Here is a 20,325-nt window from a genome sequence, read left to right on the forward strand (position 1 = left end):
AGTATTGAGTCTTTTCAGGCACAGACCTGGGGTTGACTTTTGACTCTGAAGATAGGTAAATGATTTAACCTGAGTTAAGGTCCAGTGCTTTCTCAACTGTAATGTGGGGCAATCAATTATACCTATTTCGTAGGCTGTTCGGAGCGTTACATTGGAAAATATGCAGAAAGCATTTACCTGCTGCATAGAAAGAGCTCAGGAATTATTGGAAATGGATGGCTGCTGAGTGAGGGAGGGTCAGTTTTCTTCAAGGACATGAGCCCCGAGAAGCCGTCCTCGCTCTAGTATGTGCTCCCACACCCACGCACATATAGGCAGCTCTAAATGAACGCAGTGGAATTTAAAACAAGAAGTTGAGAGAGGAAAACAGGGAAGTAGGAGAAGAATGGGTGTGGACTTCATCAAAACACACTATAGACATGAGTAAGTACTAACTACAATACTTTAAAGAATCCGGTTGGTACATTATGATTTATTATGATTAGTCCTCTTACTATGTTATATTATGATTTCTCAGCTTTATTGACCCCACTCCTAGTAACATGAGCCTCAGGCTGGTGCCCTGCTATCAATGGCCAGCTCACTTAGCTCTCTGACAGGAGTCCACAGACTCTGCCTCCTGGAACCTCACCCTTTGAGGCCCTGTCAGCAGGATTAAGCATCTCCAGGCCTCATGCTTGCCATAGCAAAGCTGGAATGTAATACGCTCTTTGGATTTTGTATCTAGCACAGAGAGAGCGCTTGAATGTTGAGATTTTCTCCCCTTTAGTTACCCAGCAAATAGTGCATGTTCACCAAATGACTCACAGGCTTTTAAATATGCCATTTTTGTTTGACTTCAAATTCAGGGAAGTTTTGGAAGACATACAGATATATAGAATATGGTGCTATTTCTTTAGAATTCTTATCTACAGCAAGGAGGAGTTTGTTTATGCCTGTGTTTGGTGTTCACATGTGTTTGCTCTGTGTGTGTATGCACTTATGGAGAAGGTTTCTCTTATTAAAGTAGCTTTATGTACTTCGTAACAACAATCGCTTTTTTTGTGAAATAGTGTATCTTTGCTACATGGAGAGGAATTTCCCTCTTCTGGGAGTCTGACAGTAACAATTTATGTCTTTGGTCTCTTACACAGGAAAAGGCCAAGGTAGTTGAACCCCTGGACTACGAGAATGTTATCACACAACGGAAAACACAGATTTACAGCGATCCCCTCAGAGATCTGCTTATGTTCCCCATGGAAGACATATCTGTGAGTTCACATGCGCTTTTTAAAAGAATAAGCACTTTATTTCCCAAGCCAGTTCTTAAAGCAAGAATGCGATTTTTTTTCTAGATCTCAGTGATCGGTCGTCAGCGCAGAACAGTGCAGTCTACTGTACCAGAAGATGCTGAAAAGGGGGCCCAGAGCTTATTTGTCAAAGAGGTAAGGGATCAATGGTCAGCCAAGGAACATATTTTTCATTTTTATTTTATTCTTTTATTATTTGTGTATGTGTGCGCGTGCACGTGCCTGAGTGAGTTTATGTGCACCATGTGCATGCAGATGCCCATACAGGCCAGAAAAGGCCATTGGATCCCCTGAAACTAGAGGTACAGACAGTTGTAGATCACCTGATATTGGTTCTGGGAGCTGAACCCAGGTCCTCTGCAAAAGCAGTATATAATCTTAACTGCTGAGCTATTTCTCCAGCCACCTATCATATGTTTTTGCTATTAAAAAATAGCTATATATCTATGAATTTCAAATATATTTTATAAACTATTGAAAATACCTTCTCCTTTATCATAAAAGAGAAATAAAAGTACTAAGCTTAATTAACCTATGTAACGGGTCTGTATGATGTGAGGGTAAAACTTAAACATAATTAGTGCATGGTTTTGTTGTTTGTATTTTTCCTTTAGACTTGAGTACTTCTTATAGTCTTGAAGTCAGAGTTTTCAAAAGGACATATGAATTAGGGCTTGTTGTCAATAGGGCTAGAGAATCACACTTGATCACCAAACCAACGTTTCTCAACTCATTTAAAAAAGTCTGTCGAAATTTCACCAGACTTTTGTTTGTGTGTTTGAGACAGGGACTTGCTCTGCAGTCTAGGCTGCCTTTAAATTCCTTATCCTTCTTCCTTGGGTCTCTGGATGCTGGAGATTACAGGTGTGTGGCACCATCGTCAGCTCTGCCAGACTTTAAAAGAAAATATTTCTGTGTATTCTTTTCCCATGTTTAAAATGAACAATTCCTCTTTTCTTGTAGTGTATTAAGACCTACAGCACAGATTGGCACGTGGTAAACTACAAGTACGAAGACTTCTCTGGAGACTTTCGAATGTTGCCATGGTAAGTTTTGAAGTCAGGGGTAATGGGAGAATTATTATTATTATAATCATCATCATCATTATTATCATTGTTATTATTTGGCTTTTTAGAAACCTGTTCTGAAACCCCTGTTATAGTTTATAATAAACCAAACTTGAAACAACAGCGTATTTGGCTCGTGCAATGTTTTGACTAGTTGAGTGTGTTTTAACTTTGCTTATTGACACTCTTCCCAGTCTGTGTGAGCTCACATATTTTGGTGCATCCATATAGATCACAGAATAATCTTTAGTTCAGTCTGGAAAATGTAGGGTATCTTTAGTTCAGTGCTATCAGTGAAGAAGTTAGAAGCTATTTGATCAGTTCAACACCTGCTGCAGGGGTGTCGGCAGGGAGGATCTCTGTCAGTGAAGTTGAAGGAATGTCGTGAGAACAATGTCCCAGGAGTTACGGTTTAAGTCATCTTTCTGCTATTGACCCACCAAATCAACCTGTTTGAGCTCTCCCATTTCTCCACTGTGTGACTGCTGGTCTCACAGCATTTCATCTAGAGAAACATGAGAAAAAAAATGAAGGAGAAACAAGACATTTGTGCAACCCTGTATGTCATTCAAAAACATTTCCCCAGGAACGAAACTGCTAACATTAGCAGTCCAGGTTCCCAGAGCAAACAAATGGGAGAGCCGGAAGGACACCGTGTTGCTTTCTGACCCGTGAAAAGATAAAGTTCTGTCACTGCTAGCAGCCCCAGCCTGCGTTCCTTAGCAACTTCTGCTCTCCTCGACTCCTATCTGGTCTCTGTTTTATCTTCGCAGCTGGCTGCATATGTGGGAGTCCTTATATACAAATAATGCGGGGCCAAAAAGGTAGCTTAGTCAGGAGTTCTGGTTTAGCAAAAATCAAACAAGCAAACAGAAGCGATGCGTGTTTACTTAGGGATAGGTCTACGTTTAGGAAGAAGAGAGTACTTTTCCATCTCTAGTCTTGCATTTTCTTGTTTTCCAAAGGGTGAAGTCACCCTTTTTTAGCTTTTGTTTGTTGGTGGTGGTCATGGATTATGTTCAGTGTCTAAAGTAATTTTCTTTGAATTTTCAGCAAATCTTTGAGGCCAGAAAAGATTCCTAATCATGTGTTTGAAATTGATGAAGACTGTGAAAAAGATGAGGTAATGATGGGGTTAGCTGTATGCTTTTCTTCAAGGCCACTTCTGCTGAAAGGGTTTTAAAGGGAATTCCTTGAAGAGAGATGCTGGACAAGTGGTTATGGGTATCTGTGGCCAGCTTTATAACCAATGAGTGTTTTTTAATTGAAGAAAAAGGTTACATTTCCAAATGAGGTTTAGAAAATCTCCAGTGAAATGGGCAGTGCTATGTATATAAATTTGTTCACTTGCCTGTGGGATGGGCTTATAGAGTTACTTCTCTTATGTTGGACATGTGGTATGGTGATTTCATGTGGACTTGCCTGCCTGATACATCCCTCCTGGGACAGGTGGTCTTGATGTCTGTGACATTTCAAGGTATAGCTTTACTGTTTACATAACAAGAAGACTTTCTTAGGCGGCAACTCGGACCCTTCAGCAACTATTGAGTGCCTACTGTGCTTATACCACTGGGCCTTTCATTGTATAGACAATAATTTCAAATATTTATGGGGACTGCTAACTTTACGTTTAATTAGGAAATGGGAATAGGGCTAGTTCTGTGTATACTAAGTGCTGATTATTAAATAAATAGTTGGATGACTGCTATTTTACTGATGGCTTTTATTCTATTTTAGGATTCATCTTCTTTATGTTCTCAGAAGGGTGGTGTGATAAAACAAGGTTGGTTGCATAAAGCAAATGTAAACAGCACCATCACAGTAACCATGAAGGTAGGAAGTAGTTACTGTATTAGTCCATCATTTGAAGTATATTGACATATATAGTGAATCTGGAGAAATGTTTATTTTCTAATGAACCCTTATATAATCTTTTGTTTCAAGTTAACATGTAGAATAATAGGTTTCATTATGGCTTTAAAAATACATATGTCATTATATTTTGTTCTCATCTGTTCCCCTACTAAAAAAATACCTTTAATGAAAGAATTTTTACAGATGCATGGAATATTAAAACTCTAATCTTAGAACAAATTTAGAAATGTTAACTTTTTAAAGACATGTAATGAAGTTCTTATTGTCGGAATAAGGGATCTTAAGAAGGAAGTTGTCAGTTGAATGAAGAAAATAGCTTTACAAAAACAGGCATTAGAGGTTCCTATGTAGAAGGAGATTTAATGAATGAATTTGGCGCTTATTGAATACTAGTGCGTGTGGGGAAACATGGATGTCTAAGATGGGGAGTTCCTTGTGTCCAGCAGCTTCATAATTATGTTAGAAACTCCTACATGAAACAGTTCCTTAGGGTGCTCAGAAGAGCCTAGTTAGGAAATGGAGTAGTTTGACAACATAGTGAATTTGTGTGAGACAAAACCAAGAACATTGAAAGGGACAAAGAACCACAGCGAGCCTTGGATGCCTCGGACACGAGCTTGTCTTTTGTTTGGGAGGCAGTGGAGAACCATTACAATCCAGAGGAAAAACAAATGAGCTTTTTAAAGATTCTCAGCAGAGAAACCAAACAAATTATTCCATGATACCAAATATAACTGTTCTTTCAGATATTCAATATAAGATCATGTGGCTTACTGAGGATGATTCACAGTTCCATTAAGTATTGAAGGTCATTCTAGCTTTCAAATAGCCTGAAAGCAGAAACCATGGGTGTCTACCAAAGGAAGACTCAAATTCTATCTTAATTTAATATTTTGCTTGCTGCTTCCCTTTAGTGGCCATGTCCTGTTCTCACTTTCATTTTCCGGCCCCTCAGATAATGAATCCAAGTTGTAGGATGTTTCCTGTGTATCTGTTGCGTCTGAACATGGGATTATTTTCTCCTGTGAGATAGGAAGAGAATCCATTTACTGGAGGCTCAGGGCACGCCAAGATCCATACCCAGTTTATTTTGCATCTCATTTTTATATTCTGCATTTGATCTGCAGAGCAGCTTCATGAAATCGACACTGCTATTATTACTCTTAGATTACAGATACTGTAATGTGTGCCTGAGCAGAGCTCCAGGGCTGGGGAGATGGCTCAGTGGGTAAGATGCTTGCTCTGCAAACATGGGGGTCCTGAGTTTAGATCCTCAATACCCACATAAACAAAAAAGCTGGGAAACACTACATCCGGCTGTAATCACAACACTTGGGGATGCTGAGACAGGTGGATCATGGGCTTGTAGGCCAGCAAGTCAAGGGAAACAACAAGCTCCAGCTTTACTGAAAATAGGATGGAAAATGATGAAGGAAGACACTCAGTGTTGACCGCTAGCCTCTGCATGTGAATGTACAGGGTGAATACACCAGAACACACGTGTGCGTATGTGTGTGCATACCACACATACGGGTCTAAAAAAGAAAAACAGAGCCCCAAGTTTTCAGAAGTAGGATCTGAGCCTATGCAGGTCTCTCCTCTTGGTCAGCACACCGAGGGCCATAATACAGGTCCTATCAGTCATCAGGTTCAGATGCCCACGAGTAGAGGTTGTAACTAAGTGCAGATTGTCAGAAAATGGTTCTAGGATTTTACACTGTTAAAAAGATACATGATGGACATACTTATGGGTTACAAGGTAAGCTTTTAATGCATGTATAATGCATAATGAACAATGAATAGATCGGTGTAATTGGCACATGCACCAGCCTAAATATTCATCACTATTGCATGTGTGTGTGTGTGTGTGTGTGTGTGTGTGCATGTGTGTGTGCTTATGTATGTGTGTTGAAAACATTTGAAATAATCTTCACTAGCTATTTTGAAATATATGGCTAATTGTTGCCAGCTGCACTCTACTGATCTGTAGAAATTATTACCCTCATCTGACTATACCCCTGTGTGCTATACATTAGACTCCACCCCTCCCCTAACATTCTCAAAATATTAAACTGTTCTACCTGGACCTTAGGTTTAGCACAACACTAAGGAAGTGTGCTATGTAGAAAGCTAGATCCATAAGACATTGGCAAGAAATTAATATTTACTAAGCAGTTCACCACAAGCCTGTTTTAAATGATTTCTCACATACCATTGAACTACATTTTGCTTTACTGACAACTTTTCAACTTCTTAAGAAGACATTATTTTAGGTAAAAAGATCGGTTTTCTGTAAAAGAGTTCATGGTTTATAAACTTCTTTCATAATTTTTAAAATACACATTGATGTGATAGCAAGACTAACAAATCCCTAAAGAAGTCCTAATCCCTGGAACCTGTAAATGTTTGCTTGCATGACTAAAGGGAATTCAAGCTGCTAATAAGCCAATAGGGAGACCATTTTGATTTATCCAGGCAGGCCCAGAATCAGCACAAAGACCCTGATATGTGAAAGAGAGAGGGAGGCAGGAAAGGATAGTCAGAGGAAGAGATGTGAGCAGAGGCAGGGTCAAGGGGAGATGCTATTTTGCTAACTTTGAAGATGGAGAAAGGCGTCACAAGCCCAAAGACAATGGGCATCCTCTTGAAGGTAAAAAGAAAGCAAGGGAGTGGAAATGGACCCTCCCCTACCTAGAGACCAGTCAGACTTCTACCCTCCAAAACTATAAGGTAATAAATCTGTGTTGTTTCTAGCCATCACGTTTGAAGTAATTTATTATAGCACTAGCAAACTAATACAGTCAGCCAAAGATTGATTGTTCAGCTTGGCTGTTATCTATCTCTGAGGTTGAAAACTCCCACACTTACAGGGGCCATGGAGGAGCCATAAATTCATGGAGTGGATGGTAGGTCTGAGGTAACCTGGTGACCACATGGGCACTTACTGCTTTTTGTCGGCAAACATTGCCCTGTTTGAGCTAGGTTCTTTGCGTTTTGTCTTTTTATTCCCAGCTGCTTATATCTTCACCTCTCTCTCTTCTCTCCTCTCTCTCTCCCCCTCTCTCTGTCTTTCCCTTCCTCTCTCCTTCCCCCCTGTGATCTCTTCCCCTCCCCTCTCTCTGTGGAATACAATTTTCATCTAATTCTTTTCCTTCTGTCTGTTATTTTTGAGATACGGTCTCATGTATCCCAAGCTAGCCTCAAACTTGCTGTATAGCTGAGGATGAACTTGAATTTCTGGTCCTCCTGCCTCAACCTCCAGGGATGGAACCCAGGGCTTCATTCCTGCTAGGTACACATTCTTATCAATGAGTTTCACCCCCAGCCTGTTGTTTCTTCTTAAAACCTGTATAAAGCAGTAGACAGAGGAGGCAAAAAGGAAAGAAACCAAATCGGTCATATGAGGCTGCATAGCTTTTAACAAAACCGTTTGGAAACGTAAAGGCCCTGGTGAGGTTTGGGAGTTATTTCTGGTTATAGGATTCATTTGTCCTTACCCTCATCTACTATGGATTGGGATATCTATTTGAAATTTTTTTTGTTGTTTTGTTTTGTTTTTTTGAGACAGGGTTTCTCTGTGAAACAATCCTAACTGTTCTGGAACTCCTTGTAGCCCAGGCTGGCCTCGAACTCACAGAGCTCCGCCTGCCTCTGCCTCCCGAGTGCTGGGATTAAAGGCGTGCACCACCATGGAATTTTGCAAGTTAAGCATATGTCCTGTACCTCTTAAGCCAAAGCAGTGCCATTGTACTTGGTGATCTGCCAAACCTAGAACGGGCATGAGAGGACATATCAGCCAGAACTTTCTGAGAGATTTTGCCAATGTTTCTCTATCCTATATAGACGAAAGTATTTTCACGATTGTCCTATCGTGCACTCCGGCATTCATGCGTGGGCTTAGTTGCACCTGGAGTGTTCACTCTTATAGTTTTACTCTGCTCGCTTTCTCTGTGAAAAGAGGGGCTATGAGGGTGTGTAGCAAAGGATTGGAAATGGTGGTGGTCTTGAAGTTGCTAAATCGCGGGTCCTGTCCTGTGAAGCAAGGCATACTGAGGGCGTAGACCTTGCACCCTTAGGTGTGCTGTCACAGGGTGGCGAGCAGTTCTTCTCAAGTTTGCGTGGGTTCAGGCATAATAAGATGCTAAGTGCTCGTGGGTCAGGTGAGCAGCCAGCCTAGCTAGCTCTTGGAGTAGTAGACACAGGCCTAAGTAAAGCCAAAGGGTGACAGGATTAGAGGTGTGCTGGAAGGATATTTTCTGTTAGTTTCTAATATGTGAATCTTCAAAATAAAGACTCTTACTCAATCTCATAAGCAAATGGAAAGATGATTCAGGTGTGCTATATCGGAGTGATGTTCCCTGCACTTGAGGCAGGTTTATCCGGGGTGCAGCTGCAGTTCCCTGCCTGATGGGGCCTCCTTCTGCACTGGTGTGAAGCACTGGGAGCTTTAGCAAGCAGCTCCACAGGCCCCGAGCTCCAGAACTGACCCCAGAGAATCTTTCTTATCGTCAAATTCATGCTTCTGAGAGGCTTTGCTAACTCCCAGCAGCCAGGAAGCTGCCTCAGAAGCGGGTAGGTATTAATCATGACTCATTGGCAAATAACAGCCCACAGAAGCCAAGCTTCTTTCTTTGTATTTTTATTCGAGTTTCTGTGATAGGCCGTGGCTCAACACTAGCCAAGTTATGTATTCCAAAGTTCTTTTAAAATTCATTTTAAAACATACAACCCAAAAAATTGCTAATTAAAAAAAATTTTCTGTTGGAGTAGCTGGGCCTGGTGGCACTCATAAGACAGCAGCAGGTAGGAAGAGTTAGTAAGGCCAGCCTAGCCATACAGTGAAACGATGTCTCAGACAACCAACCCAAGAGCACTGTTGTAGAAGCTGTCCTTTACGATGTTTGAAATTATGTCCAGTAACTGCAACTTTTTTTTTTTTTTGATAAACAAGTCTGAGACTTTCTCCTAGACTTTTGAATTGTCAGGAATAAGAGAATCAATGAGCAAGGAAATAAAAAGCTAGAATCACGACTGAGGATGTAAAAGTCCAATAAAAAAGGATCAGAAATTGCTCAGCATCGTCCAGTTGATTTGCAAAAGGAACTAGAAGACTGTTAATTTATGTGATCATTTGAGCAAGCAACCATGCATCCTAATGCAATATCGGCAACACAGCCAATGCAATTTCTGCATGGACTACTTCCAAAAAGTAAGCCCACTCTGGTGCGTGCCAGAACTCTGCCAGGGCATTCAGATTGATAGTGATAGACTCCACAGGAAAGAAGGGCTGGCACATGGACTCCACTGAGTTCTTGATGCTGGAATAAAAATTATATTTTCCCCAGTGTACTGCACCTCCCAGCCCGGAACGGTTAAGTTATAGTCAGTACCATGACATTGACTGCAATTGTCATTATCTTCCCCAAAGTGCTTTCTGGGTAACCTCATTATCTACCAACAAAGTATCACTGAGACATCCAGGCGGTGGGAGAGCTGCTAATGATATATGGAGCTTCACAGTGAGACACAGTCACTCCACAGAGTCACAGTGCCCAAGCACTTCCTCTCCCTGAAGAGGATGCTGGCCTCATGCAGCTCTTGTAAAGGCACTGATTGTTGTCTGGGCACAGTGACTGTTTTTTATCCAGCACTTGTAAATTGCCTTGTTGTCAGCGGTCATGTTAAGACAGGACAAGCTTTATTACAGCGAGCCATTTCCTCAATTTGTGCTTTCTGGTTAGTGAGAACCCATCCCACTACCCCGTTCCAATTCCTGGAAAAGGACCGGAGAGAAGCTGAAGGTAATCATAGAGAATACAGGGTCACTTAGGCAGAGCCCATAGTCCTAAGAGGAGCCTATTCGGTTGCACTCTTTGCTAAGTAGCTGCTGGAGACATCTGCTTTATTCAGCTTGTTCTCTTTCACTGAGAAAAATTACTGTGAAGTAGATAGCTGTGCTATCGGGCATGACCTTCCCCTGGTATTTAGAACTATTTTTCCCAAGGAATATAATGATATATGGAATAAGGAAAATTTGATCTTGAGGGTGGTTTTTAGTTTAAACGAGTTGCACATTCTTGGCTAACCCTTGGGACACCCACCTTTGTGCATCTTCTTGGCTCAGTTTGATCACATTCCTCAGGCTCTCTACTCCCCATTTGCAGCAATTAAATGTTGAAGTGCCTTGCTGTGTTATCGGGGTTGCAAGTTCAACTGCTTGATGTATGACTCACTTCTGGTGCCCTTTCTTTCTTTCTTTTTCCCCCCACAAAAAGAGAGCCATTTGTTATACATTCAGAGTCCAAAAGTCCTTATTACTCTTTGACTGTTAAAGGAACATTCTCCTCTTGATAGGGGGAGAACAACAAATCGAAAGAGGAGTTCATCCAAGAAAGCACATACAAGATGAAAGTAATTGCCGGGAGTTCAAGGTCGCTGTGCGTATTGGAACAAGAGGAGGATAAGATCTATTATTTTGATTTTTTTTCTCCACTTGCATGCGCCCACCCACTAGACTGCATCTTACAATAAATAATATGGATTAATACTTGTTTATCATAGGCAGGGGGTTTCTCACTAATTTGTTTTTCTGTCTTGTTTCCCCTCATTTGGTGACTGCTGCTCAAAACTTACTTATTAGGTGCTTTCCTATATGCCAGACACTCCTAAGATCATCACATCTTTCACTAAATATACAATGGATACCTTATTAGTACATGAAATTAGTATTCTGGTAGGTAGACAGAAGTATCACATTTGCCCCTTAGGGCTTAGGACCTCTTTGGAGATGTGAGACACACAATAAAAATAATTATTTAGTCAGGTGGTGGTGGTGCACGCCTTTAATCCCAGCACTCGGGAGGCAGAGGCAGGTGGATCTCTGTGAGTTCAAGGCCAGCCTGGTCTACAGAGTGAGATCCAGGACAGGCACCAAAACTACACAGAGAAACCTTGTCTCAAAAAATAATAAAAATAATTAGTTAATGATTGTTCAGATACCAACTGTATGAACATGGGGTCTGAGATGGCCAGGCCTTGAAGAAGGGGGTCCCAAGAGAGAATATGGGTGTGGCTGCAGTATATAGAGATATAGAGAGCACATATTAGAGGAGGTCTGATAGCCATGCTAGAGTAAGTTGATTTGCTCCCCAGTATCCTTCTGTGCCACAGTTTCTCTTTTGTGATGTGGTGATGAGGATGGTGGGCACCGTACAGAGTTGTGTATGTGAGCAAAGCACTTAGTCAGGGACCATAAGACAGGAAGCATGCCAGTCAGTGTTATTTTATATTAGGAGGATTATGAGAGGTCAGGCAAGAAATGTGATACCATCAAAAGTTTAAGCAAGAAAAAAAGTTGGATGTGCTGGCTCTTGCTTGTAGCCTAGAACTTGAGGATTGGGGCAGGAATATCACCTTGAGATTAAGGCCAGTCTGGGCTGTAGAGTAGACCCTGTCTCAAAAATAAAAAGATAGAGAAGGAGGAAGAAGAAACAGGAGGGAAGGACAGAAGGAAGTTGAGCAAGGCCATCTTTGTTGAAATATGTCTGAGAAAAAAAATGTATCTGCAATGATGAGGGAGGGTTGTAGCTACCCTCTTTTATGGTTTGCTTCAAATTGGTTTAAAAAATTTCCAGTGCTTAGCTATGATAGAATTATTCAAGAAAAATGAACTTGATTCCGGGGAGCCCCCCCCAATGTAGAATTATGGAGTCTATTAAAACATGATAGGAGTATAAAATGATATGGAGAGAGATGAGTGATAAGTTGCCAGCTTCTGGAGGGCTTCTCCAGAAAGACCAAGTTCTTGCCATTCTAGTATAATTAAGTATAAGTCAGTTTTTTTTTTTTTTTTTTTTTTTGTATAAAGTCTTGGGGTTTTCTTCCCTACTGTTTCTTCCTTGTTTGCTTAGAACAGTTCTGAGACTCATCGTGGCTCTTGCTACCCCCTTTTCCTTTGAGGCAAGAGTTTCATAATACAGCCCCAGGCTGGTCCTGAATTTGTAATCCTCCCACCTCTGTCTCAGGATCCTGCTTCCTCCTGATCAGTGCTGTTTAGTTTAATACTTCAGTTAAGCAGATCCACCTGCCTCATTTCTGTATTGCTGCTGGCCCTCCTGTCCTGTCCCTTAGCCTTTAGAGCATCCGTCTTAGGACTTCTGGTTCCTATATTGTAGAGGATGTATCCCCACTCTAGGCAACACACATAGCCAGACACCCTTGTGGTTTGTTATATAAGATGATAAAAGGTTTTCCTAATTGGAAGGCAGGGTACTAGGTACACTACCGTTCCTGCTTGTCTTCTGTTGTTGTGTTTACTCTTTGACTCTTTTGGGGCCCTACCACCCAGCTCCCAAATAAATCCATACACGGAGACTTATTCTTACTTAGGAATGCCCGGCCTTAACATGGCTTGTTCCTAGCCAGCTTTTCTTAACTTAAATGATCCCATATATCTTTTGCCTCTGGGCTTTTACCTTTCTCTATTCTGAATAATTTCTTTTCTTTACTTCTTTCACAATAGCCTGCTGCTTGGCTGTGTGGCTGGCCCCTGATGTCCTCCTCCTTCTCTCATTTATTTTTTCCTCCCAGATTTCTCCTTCTATTTATTCTCTCTGCCTGCCAGCCCTGCCTATCCTTTCTTCTGCCTTGCTATTGGCTGTTCAGCTCTTATTAGACCAATCAGGTGTTTTAGACAGGCAAAGTAACAGCTTCACAGAGTTAACCAAATGCAACATAAAAGAATGCAACACATCTTTGCATCATTAAACAAATGTTCACAGCATAAACAAATGTAACACATCTTAAAATAATATTCTACAACAGTCTTCTATCTTTGATGCAACCAAGTGACAAATGACCTTTGTGCTTGGTCCAGAAGAGGTCCAAAAGGTTACTGTCCCAACATTTCAGGGCCTTAAAAGACTTGACATGACCTGATTCCTGATAATCAGCTCTTCCAGCTTGCTGTCTGGCTTAATCTCCTGAAAAGACTACTCTTAATGAGAAAAATGCTTCTCATTAAGTAAGATGGAGAATTGTCATCTGTGATCACTGTCTAAGACAGATAATAAAGGCAAGGAGGAAGTGAAGGATGTTTGTATTACAGAGAAATATCACTCTATTGAATGAATTTGATATGTTAGAGGATGAATTATTTATTTTTTTCCTTTTGAAAAACTTTAGTGAGTTATAAGCATTATTTTGGACTTAAATAACTTACCTTAATAGTCTAGAAAGAAACAGTAAATTTTAAAGAAGAGATAGATGAATGAGGTAGATTTACATAGAGTTCACACTGCAGAAGAATGCTCCAATGTTTAGAGGTACCTACAGAAAACCAGTCCAAGGAGATGAGGCTCAAGTACAGTCCTGAAAGAAAGCAGGGGGAATTGTGTGACTGTTCAGGCAAGAGGATCCCTTGCTAAAGCTAAAGGCAGGAAGAGAAAAGACTTAAAGGAGTTCCTTTGGGGTTCTTCAGTATTGCAGGTAAACCAGTGTGAGCAGTGTGATTAGCTATACAGGTGCAGGCTCGGGAGATGGCATGAGGAGCTGCATGGGATCCCTCAGAACCAATGTACAAAAGCCAGTGCTGCAGTCCTTGTAATCCCAGCATCCAGAAGGCAGAAGCAGGAGGATCATGGTACTTGCTGGTCAGCCAATGCAGCCAACTCTGGGAGATTCAGGTTCACTGAGAGACCCTGCCTCAAAAAGTAAGATGGAGAGCAATTGAAAACACATACACACACACACACACACACACACACACACACACACACACACACACACGGTAACCTGAGGTCATATGCATCATGTTCTAAGCTATCTGTAACACCAGTTCCGGGGATCTGATGCCCTCTGTTGGCCTCTGTGGGCACTAGGCATGCAAGTGGTGCACATACATACATGGAGGCAAAACACCCATACACATAAAAAATAATTTAAAAAATTATTTAAAAAACAGATACATCATTGAAATTTAGAATGAGAAGAGATCATAACCATCTCCTGATCTGTTGTTCATTCACAAACTGATTTCTACACATGGATGACTTAAAAACAATTCCTAAGCCACACAGTGTCACACCCATGTAGTCACAGCTACTCTGGAATCTGAGGCAAGAGGATCAATTGAACCAGGAATAAAAGGTCATCCTGAGCAATGCAGTGGGACCTCCATTTCAAAAAAGAGCAAACAAAACAATTCTTTGATGTGCAAACAGTGTGCTTCTAATATATAGGCTGTCTCGTGTAAGTGTGTGTTTGTGTGTGTGCAGAGGTAATTGTCAGCCTAGGAAAGCTAATGTGTAACTTGTTCGGTGAACATTTAATGTATGGGCCATCTCACATTTAAGTGTTTGTGTGTGTGTGTGTGGGGGGGACCGTCAGCCTAGGAAAGCTAATGTGTAACTTGTTCGGTGAACATTCAATGTATGGGCCATCTCACATTTAAGTGTGTTTGTGTGTGTGGGGGGGGGCGTCAGCCTAGGAAAGCTAATGTGTAACTTGTTCAGTGAACATTTAATATATGGGCCATCTCACATTTAAGTGTTTGTGTGTGGGGGGACCGTCAGCCTAGGAAAGCTGATGTGTAACTTGTTTGGTGAACATTTAATGTATGGGCCATCTCACATTTAAGTGTTTGTGTGTGTGTGGGGGGGGTGGACTGTCAGCCTAGGAAAGCTAATGTGTAACTTGTTCATGTTCAGTAAAATAGTTTGTAGAGTCTGACAAATGATCTCCCAGATCACCTAGTCTGGTCCAATCAGGTTACAAGTGAGGAGACTTAAAGAAGCAGCCTCCAGAACAATGTCACAGGGAATCCTGGATGTGAGGGTCAAGATCCTCAGCCTTTGAGACATCTGCTCCTTCCAAGTGCTCTTTTATGAAAATGCTCTCTCTGAGCTGTGAGCTACCTACTGTGTCACTACGAGGTGTAATTGCTGTGTTACGGGGGTGGGGGTGGCGTGGGGGGTGGGGTGTGATTTCCTATAATTTCACATCCTTCCACTAATCTTGGAAGTGGTGACGGCTGCAGAATGTCTTTGCTTGGTGAGACAGCTGTATTCGACAGCATTTGTGCACACTGTAATTTGACTCTAGGCCACACATGTTTTGCTCTGTCTTTCTTTCTCTATCCTCTCTTTGTGGTTGACTTGTGGGTTTTGCCAGCAGATTCGGCCAGCTGCATCACTGAATCTATACACTTTTAGCTTTAGATTTGGTCACAATTAAAGTTTTAATTGAGTTGCAAGGTTTTTAAATCGTATTCTTTTTGCCTAGAAGATATATTGTTTTTTTCTCATGTAATTAATGTCATAAATTTTTAAAAAGTCATAATTATACAAAGTCTCAATGCTCAGTAAATTATTCATTTAAAATAAGCTCGGTATGTAATTTTAGGTTTTCTGGTTCCATTATTTTATTAAAAGATGTGAACCATTGTCATGAAAAATTCATAAATGTAAATAATATCATCACCAATTTTGTTGTTTTTGAGACAGGATGTCATATAACCCAGACTGACCTTGAACTCACTGTATAGCCAAGGAAGACTTTAAACTCCTGATCCTTCTGCCTCCTGAGTACCGGGATTACAGGCATGTGCCAACATGCCTGGATATAGTAGTCATTTTGTTTAACATTTTTCTTGCATATTAATATAGATTCCTTTTTATAAACACAAATGTGTGTTAATTAAATATGTATTATATGCATTACATTATATTACAATGGTATAATTATGTTATTATAATTATACATATTAAATATGTATTCATATCTATGAAATACTTGAGTTACCTCCAATCTGAAAAATCCTAAATTCACTGACTTCAGATTTTCAGTTTAAGAATGTAATCTAAAATGCTTCTCTGGCCCCAGGCACTTTAAAGGCTACTCCATTTGCGTATAAATATAAAAAGACATAAATGAACTTACAAGCACACTCTCTTTCTGTGTCTCAGTAAAGTAACATATAGTTGAGGCACTAAAGAACAAGCTGGTGTTTTCTGCTTGCTCTCCCTTCTGCGGATACCATATAGCCCATATGGCTACTACCTGAAATAGAAGCTGTAGCATTTATCAGTCTGACTTGGCAAGGGCTCCCTCATACTAGTACATTTTTTGTATTCATTCACAAATAGATGATACTTAAACAAGTCCAAAATGTTTGTAAGCATTATTATTATTTTACTGGTTTTTTTTTTCTAAAACGAAATACCCCATAACACATCTGTCTAATTTTACTTGTTCATGCTATGGAGAAATAGATTGTTGGTGTTTCGAGATGCTTTGCCAGAAGTTTAAGTAGTTGGTATGAATGATCACGTCAAATAATGCTCTTTTCATGAGTCCTTTAAATATCAGATCATAGATCATATTGATTGTCAGATGGCTGGTTGTAAATCGCAAGCTTAAATCTTAAACAACTTTTGTGAGTAAGCGTGTATTTCCTCAGTAATCACTTGGAGTCTGTTTTTCTGTCTCGGCTACCATTCTCATTCTGAAGTGGTTTTAGACCCACCATCCTGAGGAGTTACGACTGGAGTAAGTTTTACTTTCGCTCTGACCGATGCTTGACACACAGCCTATGGTTTCTGATCCATTCAAAAAAAAAAAAGCGTAGAAACATCAAAGTGTTTGTAATCTCCTTTGCTCATTGTGCTCTGTGGGAATGTTTTCAGGGAGAACATGAAGGAATTCAGGTGGTCTTCCTCTTTTTCCTCATTCCTGTGCGCTTTGCTGGGAGTTGTAGCAACAGGTTACTCCCATCTCTGATCACATGGTGCGGTCCCCTTGGCCTCTTGATTCAAACTTCAGCACTGAGGCAATTGGTGAGGCAGCTGTAAGTGGGGTTTGCAGGAGCTGTAAGTGACGTATGATATCAAGGTGATGTAAATGTGTATGCCTTTTAATACCTGCATTTGTGATGATGAGACAAAATTGGAAAAGATCCAGTTGGGGCTTGCAGTTAGATGGAAAAGGATGCTGGGTAAAGAGGCCAGTGATTCAGATGTAAAAGTGCTTTATACATTTTAAAGTGTAAAATATTCACTATTCTCTATATTTGATTATCTAAGGGTAAATTACTTGACTCCATAGTATCTTTAAAGAAATAAACAAAGTTAGGCATAATATTTATTTATTTATTTACTTATTTATTTAGTGCCTGTGTGTGTGTGTGTGTGTGTGTGTGTGTGTGTGTGTGTGTGAGAGAGAGAGAGAGAGAGAGAGAGAGAGAGAGAGAGAGAGAGAGATGCCTGAGTGTATACGTATGGGTACATGCTTTCCAGAGCACATGTGTAGAGGTCAGAGGACAACTTTCAGGAGTTGGTTCCCTCCTTCTACCATGTGAGTCCTGGGTATCAAACTCAGGTCAACAGGCTTGATGTCAAGTGCCTTAACATGCCAAGCCTTCTCACCAGCCCAGAAACCGATGCTTAACAATTTCTGGAGATTGTCTGACAATTGTTCAGATATGGTGGCTGGCAAGATGTTTAAGGTTTTTAGTTAAAATAAACAGCCCTTCTGCCCTGAGGATATGTTACAAGTGGATCTTTGCTGCATTTCTCCTTCTTAGGTGTTCAAGAGACGTTACTTTTACTTGACTCAACTTCCTGATGGTTCATATATCCTCAATTCTTATAAAGATGAGAAAAATTCCAAAGAGTCTAAAGGTTGTATCTACTTGGATGCCTGCATTGATGTTGTTCAGGTAAGGCTGTCACAGTAATCATTCTTTCTCTTTCTCCAAGTGGGTTGTTGATGAACTATTAAAAATCTAAGCATTTTTTCCCCTCTTGGTTGATGGCATCTCCATGCCCCCAAACACCTGTATTTGAAATCTCTAAATCTTCTCAGTACACCACTTCTCAGTATTTAAAAGTTTATCAAATCCTTCGAGTCTGACTCAAAAGTGCTTCTTGATTTGCATTTTCTTTGAATTTTCCCTGATTTTTTTCTAGGTATCCCTTGTATACTGCCTACCTTAGAATTTTGCCATTTTTCAATTTTTTAATGATTTCTTTTTTATCATTACGTTTTATTATGTTTATTCATGTATGTGGATATGTGCACATGAGTGCAGGTGCCTGTGGAGGCCAGAGGAGGGCATTGGATTCCCCTGGAGTTATAAGCAAATATACCTTGCCTAAAGCAGATGCTGAGAACTGGACTCAGGTCCTCTGTGTAAACAGTTGATACTCCTAAACACTGAGCCATCTTTCTACCCCCAAGTCTTGCCTTCCTAACTCCCAATTTACTGTTTTACTTGAGTCCATCTTCCTGAGACATAGAGTGGCTCCTATACTTGTCTTTTCAAAACCTTTGGGTCTTGATTTCCTGTCTCGCAGAGGAACATCTAAAGCTCCTCCCATGGGATTCAAGGCTCATGGTGATATGCCTTTAACTTATTGTCTAGTTTTATTCCTTTGCATCTCTCTATACATCTCTGTTCTGATCACAACCAGCTGTGTTTTCCATGGAGTTAAGGCAGGTTTGTGGCTTCCCTGTTTCTTTTTTATTTCTTTTTGTGATGCTGGGAGTTGAACCTAGAGTTTTGTGCGTACTACACAATATCCCTAACTCATGTTTTATTTTGACACAAAGCCTTCAATTCCCTTTCAACCTTGCATTGCTTTCTGTCTCCTTCCTCACTAGCTTTTCCACTGGTCCAATCCAGCCCAGTGTCCTCTGGGCTTCCCCGGGGCTGCTTCCTTTATCAAAATCACACATGAAATTGTGTTTTCTTCCTTTTGGGGGGTTGGATTGCAAAGACCCTGTCTCACTCATTCCTGTAACTCCTATAATAATTAACAAGGCTGTGCACACCTTAGGGAGTTAGCAAGTGTTTATTGATTTGGATTACTGGAGACAGACAAAGGTCAGGTGGAAATGAGAAGGCAGAGAAATTATTTGAATGGTAAGTCTGGGAGAGGGACATTGCGGCACTGTGATTCAAATAGGAGCATTGAGCTAATGAAGAGGCAAGGGTGACTGATTCAATAATTTCAATTTATTGGAATATTTTCAAAACTGTAATGTCAGATTAATAATATCTGCCACACTCTATCCAATAAGATTGCCATGAGGTTCAAATGAAAAATTTTAAAACTGTAACCATCTATGTAATTCAACATGCTTTTTATTTGGTTTGGTTTTGTGTGCACAGAGCTGAGCCTTGAACTTCATGTCTTGAGTATACCTGGCAAGGGCTCTACCTCTGAGCATCAGCCCCAGCCCAAGGTGCTTTTGAAAATAAATGATAATCGCATCTTTTAATTTGACTGGAAGCAGAGAAAGGCACACAAGATTGCTGGAGTTTTTCAATCAGCCCTCTTCCAGTGACCTTTCTTCGTCGTTCTCCCACAGTCATCAATTTCTGATTCCCCTCCCTGGTGTTTTCAAATGTGTAAATCTTTATGGCTTGCTACGCTGCTTTAATTTCACCCTTTTCCATTCTTTGAAGACAAAAAGGAGGAACTTCGATGATTTCTTCTTAAATAATGACCATGCAGTGGAGAATTATTGATTTATGAGCCTTTCTTGAAATGCTTGCCGAGGCACTGATTTGTGCTGAGGCACAAAAGAGGGGGTAATTTCTTTTGTCACGACAGAGAAGGTGGTAAAAAGTGTTATTAGGATTTGAAGCCAGAAAAAAAAAAGGGTTTTTCTTTTCCTTCTATTCTAATGTTCAGTGTGGGCCACTTGGCATCCTGTTGAGAGTCACAGTTTGATGTAAAACAGTTATGGCCTTCTTTTACCCTCGTGATACTATTTGATACTGTGCATGTTGAAGTGAACCACATATCTGTGTTAATGAGGAAATATAAAGGAAGCATTGTATTTGTTTCAGGTCACATTTTAACTTGCTTCTAACACCTAGTTTTGAAAAGTGTAAATAAAGCAAGGAAAATTTGTGAATGAAGATAGCAAAATGTGTCCTTGTTTTAATGGTGGTGGTTTGGTTTTCTAAATGTGAAGGGTCCCAAAGGCCTTCAATGATTTATGCTCACTTTTTCCTTACTCCATTTTGCTCAGTCCTGGGAGGAGGACCAAAGATAGGTTTGATGTGGTCTAGCGTGTCTGTACCTCAT

The 20,325-nt window shown here is 40.5% G+C and overlaps 1 protein-coding gene across 1 annotated transcript in view; it reads left to right on the forward strand.

The window, feature by feature from the left end:
* Positions 1-20,325, forward strand: part of Dock11 (dedicator of cytokinesis 11) — a 138,366-nt gene that overhangs the window by 5,561 nt on the left and 112,480 nt on the right. The window contains exons 2-7 of the mRNA XM_059251530.1: positions 1,134-1,250; positions 1,335-1,424; positions 2,253-2,335; positions 3,410-3,479; positions 4,094-4,189; positions 17,811-17,945. Of these exons, the coding sequence (XP_059107513.1) occupies positions 1,134-1,250; positions 1,335-1,424; positions 2,253-2,335; positions 3,410-3,479; positions 4,094-4,189; positions 17,811-17,945 (591 nt within the window). The remainder of the gene's footprint in view (positions 1-1,133; positions 1,251-1,334; positions 1,425-2,252; positions 2,336-3,409; positions 3,480-4,093; positions 4,190-17,810; positions 17,946-20,325) is intronic.

Source organism: Peromyscus eremicus, chromosome X (genome assembly GCF_949786415.1).
Source record: "Peromyscus eremicus chromosome X, PerEre_H2_v1, whole genome shotgun sequence".
NCBI classification, from domain to species: domain Eukaryota; kingdom Metazoa; phylum Chordata; class Mammalia; order Rodentia; family Cricetidae; genus Peromyscus; species Peromyscus eremicus.